Source organism: Lepisma saccharinum, chromosome 5, assembly GCF_977018435.1.
Source record: "Lepisma saccharinum chromosome 5, izLepSacc3.1, whole genome shotgun sequence".
In the NCBI taxonomy this organism is placed as follows: Eukaryota; Metazoa; Arthropoda; class Insecta; order Zygentoma; family Lepismatidae; genus Lepisma; species Lepisma saccharinum.
Genome location: NC_139233.1, coordinates 80,454,300 through 80,471,720, shown reverse-complemented (window position 1 = coordinate 80,471,720; position 17,421 = coordinate 80,454,300). Strand labels below are relative to the sequence as shown.

At 39.3% G+C, this 17,421-nt stretch overlaps 1 protein-coding gene across 1 annotated transcript in view; it reads left to right on the top strand.

The window, feature by feature from the left end:
• LOC145988414 (coiled-coil domain-containing protein 43) overlaps positions 1-15,852 on the top strand; it is a 30,482-nt gene extending 14,630 nt beyond the window's left edge. The window contains exons 3-4 of the mRNA XM_083123296.1: positions 5,600-5,766; positions 14,589-15,852. Coding sequence (XP_082979422.1) covers positions 5,600-5,766; positions 14,589-14,661 — 240 coding nt within the window. The 3' untranslated portion in view covers positions 14,662-15,852. The remainder of the gene's footprint in view (positions 1-5,599; positions 5,767-14,588) is intronic.
• The last annotated feature ends 1,569 nt before the right edge of the window (positions 15,853-17,421 follow it).

The following is a 17,421-nucleotide window of genomic DNA, read 5'->3' as shown; positions in this document are numbered from 1 at the left end:
ACTTTGTACCCATATTCCCTTACGGGCACATTATTATCAATATATATATATATATATATATATATATATATATTATTTTCTTCTACAATTATTATTATCCAACATTCAACACGTCTCCAAGTCCCCATCAGTTGCAGCAAAGGTCATTTGTCTTGCCCTCTTTCGAGAGCCCACAAAAGGGGATGGCTATATTTGTTCACTTTTTCTCCCAGAAACCCCTTTGTCTTTCCAACGTCCAAGATTTTCAATTCTTCCCTACAACCAACCCCCTCCTCCACGCCAGCCAATAGAAACTGAACATGTACAAAAACCAAACCGAACTGTGAATTTTGGTGGTTTAGTGAATGCAGTCTGTGCCAAGAAGTTGTACCGGAAAGTCTGTTATTGAGAATTTGCAGTGACAAGTCTGTGTTAAAACGTGGTAAGGAAGAGTCCATGTTAAAAGGTTGCACTGAACAGTCTGTGTCAAAAGTCAGTGCTCAGACTATAGCAGTTAAAATTTGAGTTATGATGAAGTGGATAGTTTTAATACGAAACAAACATGCAACTTTTACATATAAAAGTATGCAGTGTCCAGAACTTAGGTGGAAGGAAGTATGTCTCCACATCGTACAAGGGCAGTGCATTTGACACCCGAGTTTGCAGCAGACTGTGTGACGGGGCCAGTGTGAGAAGATGATCGTCGATCCGAGTTCTATACCACAGTAAATGACACCACAGACATTTGGGACATCCAGGTTCCCTCATGGCCGACAATGGACTTCATCAGTGGACAGTACCAGTACATCGGAGTAAGTGACCGAAATCAAAACTAAGTGGTGAACTTAACACACTCACAATAGGAAGACATATGTAGTGAATCTTAGTGTAGATACATAATCACATAATTACAGCAGTTCAGCAATCAAGATTCCCTATAATTTCATATGCAACCCCCTCCTTTTCCATCATTTCAATTGAATTTTTTATTTGTTTATGTGCACCGTGCAGGTACGGCTGGGCATCGAACCCTGGACGGCTTGATCCCCAACCACCTGTTGTTCGGCTTCAACCAAACGGCCCAGGGAGGAAAGAGCTAGCCTGTTACGCCACCACTTGCTACTCCATTGACGTTAAATATCTTCCTTGCAGTGTTCTGCTGAGGAAAGAAATTGCCACAGTCGTGGAAATCTGTCTGAACATCATATCTCCATATTGTGCAGTAAAGTAACCGAATCTTAACCAGCTTCCAGTGTTATGAAGAATTGATTACCGTAACCCACCAACCAACCACGTATCCAAAGCCCTACCACCATTCATTGTCAATGTAGCACACAAACCCTTCACTCCTCGAACTTCTCCTGAAGGCCAGGACATGCCAAGCAGCTATTGATTGGGTGTTCTGTGGTCAGCACATTGAGTCCCATTGACACTGTTTTGTGGCTTTCGTGAATTGAGCATGCTACTTCTTCTTTTAAAGTAGCAGCTCCCCTATTGTCCTCATCCTCATGCTGCTTTGTCAACACCAAGGATGTATTTTGGGGAGGGTCCGCAAGAGACGCATATGTGCGTCATGTGGGGTTGTAGCTGTGTGCCTTTGACGCACATGCATGTCATACGTATTACCTTTGAATGCTTGCCCATCAACGGCACTGTACAGCAGACGTTTAGAAAAACTCAATATGTGGCCACGGTGGCTCAGTCAGTAACGCATCTGACTACCATGCTAAAGGTCCTGGGTTCGATCCCCGGCCGGTTCAATCCGGGAACTTTTCTAACGATGGAAGTGGCCCCGGCGCCCACCCAGCATCGAATAACATGGGTACCTGTTGGAAACCCTGGGGGGTAAAGGCAGTCAGGGGCGTGATGCTGATCACATCACCCCCACTCTCGACCGGAACAAGAAAGTGTGGGGCGTTACTCTCACACCCCCTATACGCCTTCATGGCATGGTGCTATGCACTGGGGAGCACTTTACCTTTTTACCTTTATACTGACCAAGGCAGAAATTTATTTTATTATAAAACATAAACTAAACTTAATGTTTCAACCTTCTAGCAAGGTAGTCTTCAGACTCTGTACCATGTACAAATGAAACAAGGTACAAAACAGGACGATATATATATATATATACAACAATTACTCCCCTCCATGCACAAGACTATTAGAAAGTTGTTTTCCTGGAACATTCCAGCAGGTGGCCTTCCCTTGTCAACTGTACTTTCACGTGACAGGTGATTTAGCTAAACATTTCCTTTCATCTGGAAGGTGGTTGGACTCTTTATCTCATGCTCTTTTTCCTTTCTTTCTTCATTCTTCTTCCTTCTTCTCTCCTCTTTCTCTTTTGTCCTTTCCACTCTTTCTAACACCTTCTTCCATTCTTTGTTTATATTCAGTCCCCCATTCCAGTTCACTGTGTCTTCTTCACTTTTCTTCTCTATTTCCTTGCCCTCCTTCCATTTTCTCAATAGTATTCTCTTCTCCCTTCCTATCTGCTTAGCTTCATCCCACTCTGTCATGTCCTGTTTCTCTCGTACGTTTAAATATCGCATTTCTATCTCTCTTAAGTCGTACATCATCGTTATGTTGTTTCAACCTGTCTTTCAGCCTCTTTTTCGTTTCTCCTATGTACACACACACACACACACTGACATTCTTTACATTTCACTTAGTAGATAATCCCTTCCTCTTCCTCTTCTCTGTTTTCCATTTTCTTGTTTGCATTCTTCGCTATTCTTAAGATGCTTTTCCCTCCCTTCCTGTAAGTTTTAATGCCCGCTTTCCTAAGAAGCACTTTGCATATCTTTTCTGTGGTCTTCCCCATACTCCTTATTCCAAACCTCCTCTCTTTTTCTTTCTCTTCTCCCCTGCCACTTTTCTTCCTTCTTCTGTTTATGTCCAGTCTATCCTCCTTCTCGTAGCCATTCTTTTCCAGCTGTTTCCATAGGCTATTTATTTTGCCTTCTTTTTCACATTTTTCGTACATATTTTCTTGATTCTGTCCTCCATATTCTTTATAAAATTTATTTTTGTCACCTCACTCACATCACTTCTTTTGTGGCAGAATACCCCTGCTGCACACTTCTTCTGATGCACTTTTCATCAATATATATAGGTAGCTTATCTTGTTGTCTTCTTCTGTTTCGAGTTCCAACAATATCCCTCTTTCTTCATCTTGTATTTCTTTGGCAAATATGTTGAGCTGCCTCTTTGTTCCCTTCCATATGCCAAAACAATCGTCCACATATCTGCAAAACAGAATTATTTTGTCACCTCCTTTTTCTACCACTTTCATGCCCCTTCAACCTCTAAAACAAAGGGATCACAAACATTAAATCATCCATGAACACAAGAATACCAGCCCCGGACAGCACGTACAGCTGTAATGTAAAACCTACCTCATCTATTTTTGTCCTTTAACAAAGAGTATTAAAATTAGTAAGGAGAGAATGAAAACTTGCCAGTCTCTTGCTTCTGTATCAGGCGATTGACTTCAGTACAGTGATATTCTGACATGACTTTACTTTCGATATACAGGGTGGAGCATTTTCAACTACACAGTTTGAGGTTGGCAACACTGCAAAACAAATGCATTGGGAGGGCGGTTTCCTCCTGCCCCGTGTACACTGTGACCTTGGATTTCAGTAGCAATGGAGCGTTGGCCTCTACAGCAACGTATATTTTGTGTGGACCAGTTCGTGTTGACGAAGTCAATTGTAGCGATGCAGCGTCCATTCCGCAGGGAGTATGGTGATCAACAATGCCGTGGACGAGTTCCTAACAGGAAAACAATCAATGAATGGTGGAAACAATGGCGTAAAGTTGGAAGTGTTCAAAATAAACCGCATGGGAGAAAAAGAACAGTCAGAACACCAGAGAACATTGAACGTGTGCGCGTTGCTGTTGTTCGCAGTCCTCGGCGTTCGGCAAGGCGTCATGTTCAGACATTACAAATAACACACAACAGGTTTTGCAACCAGACCGGAGACAACTGATGATCTGAAGGCACGAATCAGAGAAGAGATTGCACGCATTAATCCAGATGTTATTGCACGTGTCATGCGTAGCTTTCACGACCATCTTGCACAATGTGTTGCCTGCCAGGGACGTCATTTGAAAGATGTTATTTTCAAGAAATGATTGTGTGCACATTGTTCATGTATACTTTTTATGTAATTCAAAGGTGCAATGTTTGTTCTAGAAACTAAAAATAAAAGTAAATGTAATCAGCAAATCATCTGTCTTCATTATAAAATAGACAGTCGAAAATGCTCCACCCTGTACTAATACTTTCGTCAAGTGATTTCTAAAAAAATATTAAATGCATCGTTCTATCCCTTGGTGTGGAAGGAAATCCAAACCCATCAACTACACTTTCCAGTAAGTAACTGTCATGACTTTCGTTCAAAGAAAATTATTCCCTTGTGGCATTCGCTGTGAGGAAACATGCCTGCTGAAACCTAGTTATGCAGGTCGGGACAAACAAGAGTCTAAAGTTTGAAAGGAAAAGAGGATTAGCCCAGGTATTTGAATTTCCAGGAACGTACTATGTCTGAGACACGTCCACCACTTTCATGGACGATGACCCTTTTCACTGCGGGAAGTCTCAAAAGAGAGATGTCCACAAACACCAAAGAAAGTGACAGGATATATCAATGAATCCTTTACCAAAAAGTTCCTGCTCAATCACAGGTGTCTCGTTGGCTACCAGGACCTCATTGGGGTTATTGTTACACGAGACCGCATCTGTACGAACAAAGCCTGGTAGACTTTGAAGAGAACTAAACAGAAGCAGTGAACTCATATGGGGATAATTTCACGTTATGCTTGATTTGTAGACTTCACTGTGAGTCTAATCTGCGTATGGATCTTTGTGTCACGTACTTCTTGCTGTTCACAGAAACTTGAGTCCATATTTATTTAACAAATGCACAAATATATATATATTTTTTTTCAAAGCCAAAGGTAAGTTGGAAAAGGTTAATGAACCTTTGATACCACTGGTATTGGCTCAGCCTTAATAATTTATGCTATAATTGCTAGTTTTTTTATAAAAAAGATATTCTAAGCATTAGTCAATACATAAAAGCCCACCCCTCATACTCCTATCCAACAGTCAATTTCCGTTCAGTTTCCTTTCCCATTAATACCTTTAACATATGAAGTGACGATTCTAAAAGAATACTGTTTAGTTGAAATAGGTATATTGACTTTCTTACACACATGTGTACATGAATTGTGCTAATGACTTGATCTGTAAAACCTGAAAAAAGTCAGGGAATTTTGTTTGTGCAAAACTGTAGACACCCTGATTAATACATTTTATAAAATTACATCTTTGTATTCTATGATTTTCTTCCAAACATTTAAAAAAAAATTGAATTTTACCTCATATTTTCATATATATGTTTCATTTTGAATGTCCAGGTGGATTGTAAATACAAGTATAACTTAGATTCCTGAGTTTTCTGGTGAATTTATACCAATACATTTGATTAATTTAGTTCTGATACCATTTTGTTTTCTGCTTTCATAAAACTTTTTTTTTTTTTCAAATTTCTCCTTTGAGTATCAATTTGTGGTTCTTTTGATTGGTAAGTATGGTCCTTTTTTTTTTCAGATGTCTGATCATGAGGATGAGGATGGCTTGGTAACAGTTGGTGAAGGGAAAGAGAATGGGCTAGTGAAGAACACAAACTTTGATGATGTTGCTAGGGCTGAGAAGGAGAAGAGAGAGAGGGCAAAACAGGACAGCCAGAAGAAAAAAGAGAAAGACAGAGAGGACAGGTGATATATTTTCTACTATTCTTTCATTTTTAATAAAAAGTAGGGATTAGTGTATATGAAATTTTTGTGATGATAAGTGTTCAAATTTATCAGATGCAAGAAATGATGGTGATCTCCTGTAGCAGAATTTCTCTCCTCTCAAGTCAAATTCCTTTACTTTTCTACATGTATGCTATTTATTTTTTAAAAAAATATATTTATTAATAATTAATACAATTACAATAATAATTACTGCCATGGCCTAGTTTGTAGGCTATCTATTTGGAGACCAAGTTCATTTCCTAGGTGAAAAATTTTCCAACAATAACCTTATATAAGTTGCTCTGGAGCTGCCCTAGCCTCAAATCAGTGGGGTGTAAATGCAACCAGAGTGTGATGGTAATCATATCATTTCCAGTAGGACCATGAGTGATCCTTGCCCTTATTTGTGTTCATGCCATGTTGCAATGCACAGAGAATAGCTTTACCTTAACCCTTAACACCAATGCTGATTTTCCTAGATATGGCCCCATCAATGAGCATGTTTTCAGTATATTTCAGTAACTACGAATGCTAAAGTTACAAACTTTAGCTGCTTTTTTTCAGTACATATTAGGCTACAAGCCTATGGTTGACCAAACACATTTTTATTTATCAAGTAGAAGAAGTAGAAGGCTGTATGTACATATATTTTCTTTTTATTTATTTAATGAAATTTGAACTTCGTTGGGCCCTATGTAGCAATGCCAGAAGGTGAGGGTTCAAAACACTACCTGCTTTTTGTCTCACATGTGTTCCATTCTCGTGGCAAGAATTGTGTATTGTGCTACCTCCATTTGTGCAAATTTACATAAATCTTAATTTTAAACCTCAGCTAGAATATCTACAGGGTAGGGTTCTTTGTAGACAACGAAACCAGACAGGATGCCTTCCAATGGAGACGTTTAAACGTATATATTATTCGAACACAGGATACATGGAATCAGAATATTTACATGATAAGCTACATTCGTCTGTAATTTTCATTCACAGTTAATTTTCGTCTCAACAGGTTTTTTTATTATTTCTTTTCTCGATTTAAATATTCTTCTATATGGGCTTCCTTCTTAATGGACGATCTGGACCTGGACTTACTTCTTAATGTAGTCTGGATCTGGACTTCCTTCTTAATGGACGATCTGGATTTGGACTTCCTTCTTAGTGGACGATCTGGATCTGGACTTCCTTCGTAATAGACGATCTGGATCTGGACTTCCTTCTTAATGGAATATTGGGATCTGGACTTCCTTCGTCGTAGATGGTTTGGATATGGACTTTCTTCTTAATTTCCTTCTATTTCCACTTTTTCTACAATGTGAGGATTACTTTATCCTTCTTACAGCTTTTTTCCTTAGGCTTTGGGAACTATACTAATTTCCTCCCCTGTGGCTGCGATTGGAATGCGCCAACACTAAATATGTCCAACCTAGGGTGTACTTGGTGCCAAACGACTGACGCGTGCCACGGCTGAAACACGCAACCAAAAGAGCTGTGGGGCATCGACTGGAATGCGCCGCCACTGGGGTAAACAAAATTTCCACTATTGGAAAGAAATCAAATCAGACAGATTCAAGATCTGTTCAAAGACACAAATTTGTAGCAGTGCTTTGACTTTAGTTTTCTGATCAATTTTCATATGATCACTAGTTTGATTTATCAAGTATATACATTAATTTATTTCTTTTATATTTATTCTTTGTCTTCTTATAATATATTCTATTGTTTTTCATCTTTCCAATTTGTTGCTTTTTCTTATATAAAAGTTATTCACCAATATTATGCTAATTCTTAATCTTGCACGCCTGGTGCTGCCATATCTATTCCTCTTTAGCAAACTATTTACATTACTTGGTCCTATTGGGTACGTAACAATTTTCCATTTTTCATTTCCATGTTTCAGACAAATACTTCCAGGGGTTGATTATTCAACTGGAAATTGCCCAAATGTGCACATACATATTCCCTCAAGACCAATGCAATTTGTGCACCTTAATGTCCTCTGAACACTTGATGCACCATACTGTTTGTACTACACATCAGGAATTAATCCATAAGCTTTGCTTTGAGGGCAACGATGAAATCAACATTTTTTGCAAAACTTTGAAGTAATGGAAAAGTCGCAGTGGTCTAGTCAGTAGGCCATCTGACTGCCATGCGGGAGCTCCAGGTTCGTAATCTAAGGTCGGAATTTTTCAGGCCTTGTCCCTGAATAAAGTGGCTCTGAGGCTCAGCCTCAAATCAATGTGTACCTGGGGGCAACACTTGGAGGGGTAAGAAATGTGATGCTGATCACATTTAGCCCATTTTTTATGTAAACCAATAAGCATAATCTTTAATAAATGCTTTTCCGAAGGTGTGTTTCCTGTGTTTCCTTGCGCATGGAGCAAGCAAATATAGTTCCTATCCTCAAACACTGAAACAAAACTCGATGTTTCTTCTTATTGCCCGATATCCTTAATTCCTGCATTTTGCACTTGCACTACTAGCCGAAAAAATCCTTTCTAATCGTGTCCTTGCACATGTTACTCTGTTCCTGTCTCCCACTCAACACGTTTTCTCCTTCAAGCTTCCTGTGACGCAAACCTTGCTTGCTTGCTTACCAAAGCGGTTAATTGCCTGAATGCTAAGCAAGACATGGATGTCGTTTACTTAGACGTTTTGAAAGCCTTTGACTCTATCTCTCATACACAACTCATTCACAAATTATCAAATAGATTCAAAACTCATGGACCTCTTCTTAAACTACTTTCCTCTTACTTGCACAATAGAAAGCAAAAGGTAATCATATCTGGTTGCTCTTCATCGTGGCTTCCTGTAGTTTCCGGTGTGCCCCAAGGAAGTTCTCTGGGGCCCCTTTGTCTCTCTCTCTTCATGGATGACATTCACAAATATATTTCTTCGGAATGTTCATTATTATTGTATGCTGATGACTACCAACTTTTTCGAAACATTACCTCAGCTCAAGAGACATGTTATATCCAAGACAATCTGAAACACATTGAACACTGGTGTCAAGACTGGAGTCTCAAATTAAATCCGGAAAAATCTGTTGTCATGAGTTTTACCTTAAAATCCAAGAGTACAGCACCATCCTACAAATTATACAACCAGGTTATTCCATTTGTACAACAGCACAAGGATCTTGGTAACATATTGTGATGTGCGTATTACTCACAGCTAAATAATGAAGAACTTTAAAAAGATCAAAGATTAATAACTTACGTGTGTGAGTACGATTTGTCGATCAAAACAACATTTCAGAGGTTTAGACTGCCTCCTTCTTCAGGTTATTGCCTATTCTTAGGCACCAAACATGCTGTCACGTTAAGAAAGTGTTATTTGAGGATACAGGTTAAAGGTTATGTTAAAAAAACACTTACTGAAGAACCCGCATTGTAGCTATAAAAACAGTCATTCTGTCTACACACAAATCTAAAACCGTGCATATCACAATCTAAAACCTCATAAAAGAAACGTCCAAAACGGCTGTTAGGAGCTACCCGGCCAGTGCTTGGGAGAAGCGAATGTGCAGCTTATACTCAACATGGAGAAGGAAGCAAACTTCCCCTCCTTGGTTTCCCCCCTCATGAAACCTGTGCGTCACCAGTCCAAGGTGAACTCGATTTCCACCTCAGCGGCCTTCCTGACCTTGGACGTAACATGGAAACCCAACTTGCCATCATTATTCACAGCTTTATCCCATTTTTTGAAAAATGCAATCCATCCATCTTCCAAATTCCCGTCGTCTCTATTAAGTTTATTCCAATTATCCGTGCATATATAGGCTGTTTCATAAACATTCCTATCCAATTTGTTGTTCACTTTTCTGATAACTTCCCTTGTTGCGATCTTATGCCCGTTAACTAATATGTGCTCTGAAAGTCCAGTTTTGGGTATCCCCTCCTTTATATACTTGTCATGTTCACCCCACCTCGTGTGCATGCTCCGTCCCTTGTGTCCCACGTATTCCTTCCCACATTCGCATCTAATCCTATAAACTCCCTTTTGCCCTTCCGGGTTATCTTGCCAGGTGTAACATCGATGAACCAGTGAGAGGGTCACGGGGCCGCAGGTCGGTGTTGGTTACAGATATAAATGTTGAAGTGTGTGGTAAATGTTGGAGTGAAATTTGAATTGAAGATTGAACTAATAAGGAAAACAATTTGATCTAGGTATGGCACAGAGGGAAATTCAACGTGGAATACTTTCAGTTTTCGAAAAATCGAATTTTGGAACTTTTCCTAAACGTTTTAAAGTTATGAAATTTCTACTGAGAATGATATCGCAATCTTGAGTTGACAAGAAATCTAATCCTAGGACAGGAACAATGTCTTGCATTTCTACTACACAAAATGGATGTACATATTTACGTGCTGCCATTTTAAACCTGATAAAAGTTATTTCATTAGTTGCTATTTTATTACCACTTATGCCCTTTATGGTAGATTTAATAGGTGTGAAGGACACAGGCTCACAGTAGCACCACAATCTAATATAGCTCGCAATGTTAACTTATTGATACGTAGTTAAATTAACATAAATAAGTTTCTCATGTCTAATTATTGAAACCTTATGATGACAATGCTTCACTGGAAGGTGGTTCCTCTCACTCACAGTGACATTTAGTTTAAATTTTGGCTATTAAAACAGGCATGGTACAGTATTCTTCTGTGTGATATGGGTAGTTGCAGTGACTGCATCTCGCTGAGGCATCCTGAGGTCTGTTGTTCCAGAAATTTGTTGCTCCTTCCTCTGCTTGGAATATTTCTTCCCCTGCCTGCATTATTGAATCGGCCCAAATTGTTCTGCTGGCCTACGAAATTACACGAGTAATTTCGAGTGGGTTGTACGCAGTTTCTTTCAATGTTATTCAATCTATTGTGGATGGCTTGGAGCTCAGATTCAAAATTATGAGGCATGTTTTGGGAACAATGATGAGCTGCGCTGCTGGATGATAAGTTATTATCCCGTGTGTTTGTGTACGAGTTTATACTCATTGAGGAAAAAGCTCTTTGCAGATCGCTGTGTAATGGTTGTTGGAATCCAGATGCAGTTCCATTCTGACAAGTAGCACCTTCTTGCTCTATTGAAGTGTGTGAAGGCGTCTTTACCATGTTTTGAATTTACAGTGCTAGTTTGTTTACATCAGAATGCTACAAGTGCCATTGAATGTCAGTGGGAACAGCTGATAATAGTACACTTTGCTCACCCAAGGTTGTCGTACCGCTCGAAGTACGTCCTTGCAGGTTCACCTGTGGATCTGGACTTTGTCGCCATCTTCTTCTAGTTTCCACTAATAGTTCCTTTCGATCGATGCTGTTCAAAAGTGAAGCCAACTCCTGAACTGAATCGATTTTTCTGTCCGCACTACTTCGAGATATTTGGTTTGAAACCCTTGCACAATATAATATATCACATGAGATAGTGGTAACTCTGGGAGAAATCGACGTATCATTCCTTCCGAATGAGATATGGTTGTGGAGATCCGTCTATTTTCTGTACTTCTTTTCGAATCACATCTTCTATGAGGAGACACTGATTGTTATCGTGAAATGTCGTATACATGCTATTCTTAATCTCTGCATACGTCTTTTCTGCGTACCCCGGTTGCGATTTCTGTGTCGTGATCCAATCGAGAGCTACTTCCGTTAGTGCTAATTTCAACATGGCTTTCTTTTTAGCATCAGTCCAATTGTGGGCATCTCCAATATTTTCAAATTGGAGAAAGAAATAATCGATCTGTTCAGGGTTTCTTCCAGAGAAAGTTGGAGACCTTATAAAAGGTGAGATATTAGGTGCATTCAGAAAATAAGTTTCCCACTTGCCCACAGGTGGCAGGCCATGCATATTGAAACCAGTTTTGCGCATGCATGAGAGGCACATGCCCTGGTTAGTGAATGTCATAGAAGATGCCTCCTGAAAGTCCTCAGTAGTGTCATGGCAATGATGAAACATGGTGGCTCTTATTCCATCTCCCGTCACGTGCGAGGTTCGTTCAGTAATCAAGTTCTTGAACGCACAAAACATACAGCCAATCGAAATTCATCGTCAGCTGTGCCAGGTTTATGGGCCAGATGTCATGAGCAAGCAGATGGTGCGTCGTTGGTGCAGGACATTTACTGAAGGCCGGCAAAATGTGCATGATGACGAGTGCAGTGGGCGGGCATCGGCCATTATGGACGAGCTTGTGGAACAGGTGCAGCAGCGCATATTGGAGAATCGTCGCGTCACGATCACGGAACTCGGCAGCCATTGCCCGCAGATTTCTCGGTAGTTGTTGCATGACAATGTTACCAAACACCTCTTGTTCCGGAAATTGTGTGCCCGGTGGATGCCGAAACAACCGACTCCCGAACACAAAGGAAAATGCATGGGTACGGTGCTGACATTTCTGCAGCGTTACCATGATGATGACGATTTTCTCAACCGGATCATCACGGGGGATGAAACGTGAGTTGCATGAAGCACCCTAAAAAGCAAGCAGCAGTCCATGCATTGGCATCACAATTGATCTCCATGCAAGACGAATTTCAAACAGACTGTCGGCGCGAAAAGTGATGTGTACGGTGTTCTGGGACAGACAAGGCATTCTGCTCATCAAGTTTCTGCCCAGAGGTGAGACTGTGAACACTAACCGTTCCTGTGAAACACTGGGGACATTGTGACAAGCCATTCAGAATGAGTGACGTGGTAAACTCAGTGCCGGGGTGTTCTTGCTGCACGACAATGCAAAGCCGCATATGGCTAGGTGCACTGCAGGCCTTCTGGACAAGTTCGGTTGGGAGGTGTTCGATCGTCCATCGTACAGCCCGGATCTCGCTCCCAGTGATTACCACCTGTTCTTGCACCTGAAAAAGTTCCTGTCTGGTCAACATTTTCACAGAGACGAAGAGGTTCAGACGGCTGTCACAGAGTGGTTCGGCGCCCAGGTGGCAGACTTCTATGATGCAGGTATACTGAAGTTGGTCCCACGCTATGACAAGTGCCTGAATTCCGGTGGGAATTACGTTGACAAGTAACTGGATAAGTGCTGTATCTGTGGCAATAAATCATTGAATGAAATAATGTTTCCTTTTTGTGCATGACCCCAGGGAAACTTACTTTCTGGATGCGCCTAATATTTTCAGCCATGTCTGTGGTGGGGTTAGGATTTTCTAAATTTTCTGAATAATGAATTGAAGCGATTGCTTGTTGAATCTCTCGTTGTCTCCATGCTTGCAGATGTGTTAAGCGACCTTCTCTGCTAAATCTTCTATCAAATTTAGAAAGTCATTTAGTTCTTGCTCGATGTGCACGAGGGACTCGTTCTGCATTAGGCGTTATGAGAAAGAGTAAAAACCTGCATCTACCACCATGTTGAACTGCCTAATTGGCATTACGGGGATATATAGGTAAGGACACTCGCTTTAATTTATGACCCAATATTTATTATGACATCCAAACCATACGGACCCAAATATGGACAGGAAGAAGACCGTCACTTTTCATTACTCAGCTGTGACATTGCACAATCGGAAGTCGCACTTGCATTCCTATTTCAAGGTCTCCTTCTCTGTCCACAATATAGTTAGTTACCAACTGTGATTTCAACAGCAAAAAGTTTTTCGTATATTTTGTACTGATGTCACTTTGGAACAAACCAATCAACAGCAATGTTTCACACTGTAGCATCATGACACAGGAGGCTACATTCAGTTGGCAAAATTCTCAAGTGACATTCAACATGTGTTGCTTATTACTTTTGTGTGAAATCTTCCTCATGCAAAACCTAGTGTATACCAGAAATCTATATTTCTGTGCTGTTCGAACTACACAACAAGAAATAAAATTATCATTATCTGAATAAAAATGTTGCTTGTGTGGATGAAACATTTGATCAGCTTTAAAAGCCTATTCATTTAATGATGGCAACATCCTCACTTTTTCATATTACAAGTAGACTGTCACACAAGTACTACAGACTGACACTGAGCCTATTTTTTTTTTTAAGAACAATTTGATAATATTATCGCCGTGTATGCATAGTTTCAGATACTTAGGCGAGCTGCACACTGGATCTGACGGGATGAACATGACATGACACGATGCAGTAAGATGAGTCAATTTGTTGGCTAAAATCTGATTGTAGATTTCGTCCATGTACGCAATATGTCTAGGTCTGTCTTTTATAATTTGGGAAGCAGGTAATGATGCATTCATTATAAGTATACCAGTTTACAGCAGAATCAATGTATCAATGTGTATGTAGAATTGATCTATCAGTTTATATGCTGTGAATTGAATATATTTCTAGTGAATAATTGGTTTCAAAATACGATATTAACCATTTAATGTAAGATACAATTACTACACTTAATTCCTGGCTTCAAGTTGCCACCTTTTCCATTATGATTAGATGTCTCTGCCTAAAGCAAATGGATTGGATGCATGCACAAATCATTTTGTCGCAAGCTGCTCCACGAGAGACCAGTTTTCATGGGCCTAAGTTGTTTTGTTGCAACCTGTCACAAGGTGACTCCAGTCAAATGTTTCGTCTCGTGTGCAGCCTCCCATAAGGGACTATGGTAAAACCTTCCTTGAGACGGTTTGCAACAAGAATGGCTCTTTGCGTTATGTCGTGTTGGAACCAATGTGTACGGCTGGCCTTAACAATCACTTTGTACAGTTGACTGTACCATCAGCAGTACAAAAAAGATGCACTTACACAAACTATAATTCTCATTTTAAATTTTGTAAATCTTGTACGAGTTTATTTATAAAACAGTTCATACAACAAATGCTTACATTTGGCGTTTCATTTTCAGAGAAAAACAAAAGCAGATGCAGCAGGAAAAGAAAGAGAAACGGAAGACACAGAAGGGTGAGAGAAGAAGGTAGCATGATGACAGTTTTCCATATTTTATTTATTTGATGTGCCATTCTCCACCTTGTGAAATTGAGTTCCTTCGGACCCTGGATCTTACTCTATCTCTAAATATGGTGTTCCAATTGAGTGGAGTGGAGCGTGGCCATCTAAAACCTCTTGTAGTACTTGTATCCGAAACGTGGTGTCTTCGTTGTATATGTGTTTGGATGTGTGTATCGAAACCTATATTTAGGAAACTGTGTCCGTTGCTGTGTTACGTGTGTGTATGTAGGTGATATTAGCTTCTTGCTCATGAAATAGGAAACGTAAATGATTAGCTCAATAGTGACCAAAATGGATTAATTGTTATTTTTTTCCATGCTCTCTGTAAAATCTTTGCAGTTTTGTAGATTATTGCAAGATGGTTATATTTTTCTTCCAAGGTGTGTAATTGTTACATAAAAGGAGCAATATTCTCCTGTACATATGTTGTTATACCTATTCATAAAAATTTCATCTGTATGTCGTGACAGTATTATTAATACTAATGAGATTATTCGTGGAAGTAACGTCATAGTTTCTATTGCGACTTTATCCTGAGGAAGAAAAAACGTTGTATCAGATGATGATTAACCTTTTTTAATCTTTGTAATGAAAATTGTATATTAGAAAGTAATTTATGTTATCTTTGAAAATTGTAATTTTTAGCTTGTTTACTGTAGGTTGCATGTTCTAGTAAAACTTATTCGAAGTGTAGTTATAAAAAAAGATGAACGTACATGTTACTTTATGGGTTAAAAATATTAATTTTGTAAGTAAAACCATGCTTGTTTTAATCTCACTTTCTTCAGATATCTACCTATGATTCATATAACATAATAGGCGAGGTTTTGGTAGGACTTGTTTTATGTACTATAACTTACTTGTGAATACTCAAAGCCCTCACACACACAATTCCTACTTGTTGTTTTTACAAGGGTAGTTTTACATGATTTTTTATAAAAAGTTAACTAATAGTAAAGACCATTAGTGGCACATTAATGTACATTTAATATGATACACTTGAATTAACCTTAAGACAAACTGCAGTGTGAAATTTTCATTTAATTTTTTTTATAAATGGTTCATTTGTTTCCATTTTCAATATTTGTAGGTAGTGTGTAGCATTTACCATTTTAGTGAGAGTAAAGGCATATTGAATAAATAATGATGACGGTATAAAAGAAAAGAAAACATTATGAATCCTATTTTTTTTCATAAAAAATGCCAGTAAACATATTACTGTTCCCACCCTTCTCTTGAAGTTGACCAACATAACGAAACTAGCAATGTTGTAAAAATGTCCCTGTCTTATCTTTGGTTTGAGTTGGTGTTTTAATTCCACTTTATGCACAGAAAGGCTAATCGGGTCTGGACCTACAGTTTAAAGTGGGATCCGAACCGCTATGTGCCTTCACCAGGTATCGAACTCAGGACCCTTGATTACAAGGCAACAACACGACCACTACACCATCAGGTTGGCCCTTTCGTGTCTTATCTCACAGCATTGCAATAGATGATTAATGTTTTAGCTGCCTCACTGATAAAGCATATTGAAATTTTAACTTTTAGTCTTGTCATTGAAGATTCAGAGTTAGAGTTTCAACCAGGATGTTGAGGTTTCTTTGCTTTTATGGATTTAATCTAATCAGTCATCCTTATTATCATAACCTAAAATAAAACTAAACCACAAATACATGCATTTGTTGCTGCGGCCCTGCAGTTTGTTTAGGCCATCTACAATTTTTTTTTTAGGTTGGGTGTCAAACCACGCATTTACAGCTACAATTGCATCAGAAATGTTGCTGAATTTTTGTCCCTTAAAGTGTTTCTTTAAATTTGGGAATAGCTGGTAGTCCAATGGGGCCAGGTCAGGTGAATAGTGTGGGTGATCCAAGGTTTCAAACCCTAACGTAGCCAATTTTGGCATTGCAACATTGCTCTTGTGAGGCGATGCGTTGTCGTGCGGGACAGAATTTTTTGGGTCGGGATGGAAAAAGTTTGCAATTTCCCGACAAAGTCTGAAAATTTTCGGGACGGGAAATGTTCGAAATTTCCTGAAGCTCTGGAAATCTCGAATTCTACACGTCATTTTCAATTTAAGTTAATGTTTTTGCATTTCTCGAATTAGAACTAACAATTTCCGATAAGTTCCAGAAACTTACAATGCAGAAAACGTCGAGAATTAACGACTTTCTAAAATGACCATACGGTATTTCCAGACTACTCGGGATGGGAAATTTTTTTCCCGATCCCGACTTTTCGGGATCCTGCACACCCCTAGTTAGGTCGGCTGATCTGGATGTCCATTCCTCTGGACAATGCCAACCAATCCCATGACCAGGTAATTCATATCGATACATTGACGAACATTTGCTCCATACCATGATGGAACTTCATTATATTGGAAATAACAGGGGAAACTGCCATCTTCACTAAGAATTGAAGAGAAGACTGTCTCCTGCAGCATTTCCAGCTAGTGCTGTGTATTTAGGGTGAATATGGGTGTCGCAAGGACCACCTGCAGCAAGGAATCCTAAAGGCCTAGAATATAATTAATTTCTCCAGATATTTTGGTGCATATGGGTAACACAATATAGTAGCACATCATGTGGTCACTTGGATGTAGTAGTTTCAAATTTTTAGCTAATAACGTTCGTACCACACCACATATGGCATAATAAATCTAAGTGCAGAGATGAAATTATGTGGTGAAAAAAATGGCCCCATTGAGTCTCTCATGTATGTAACCC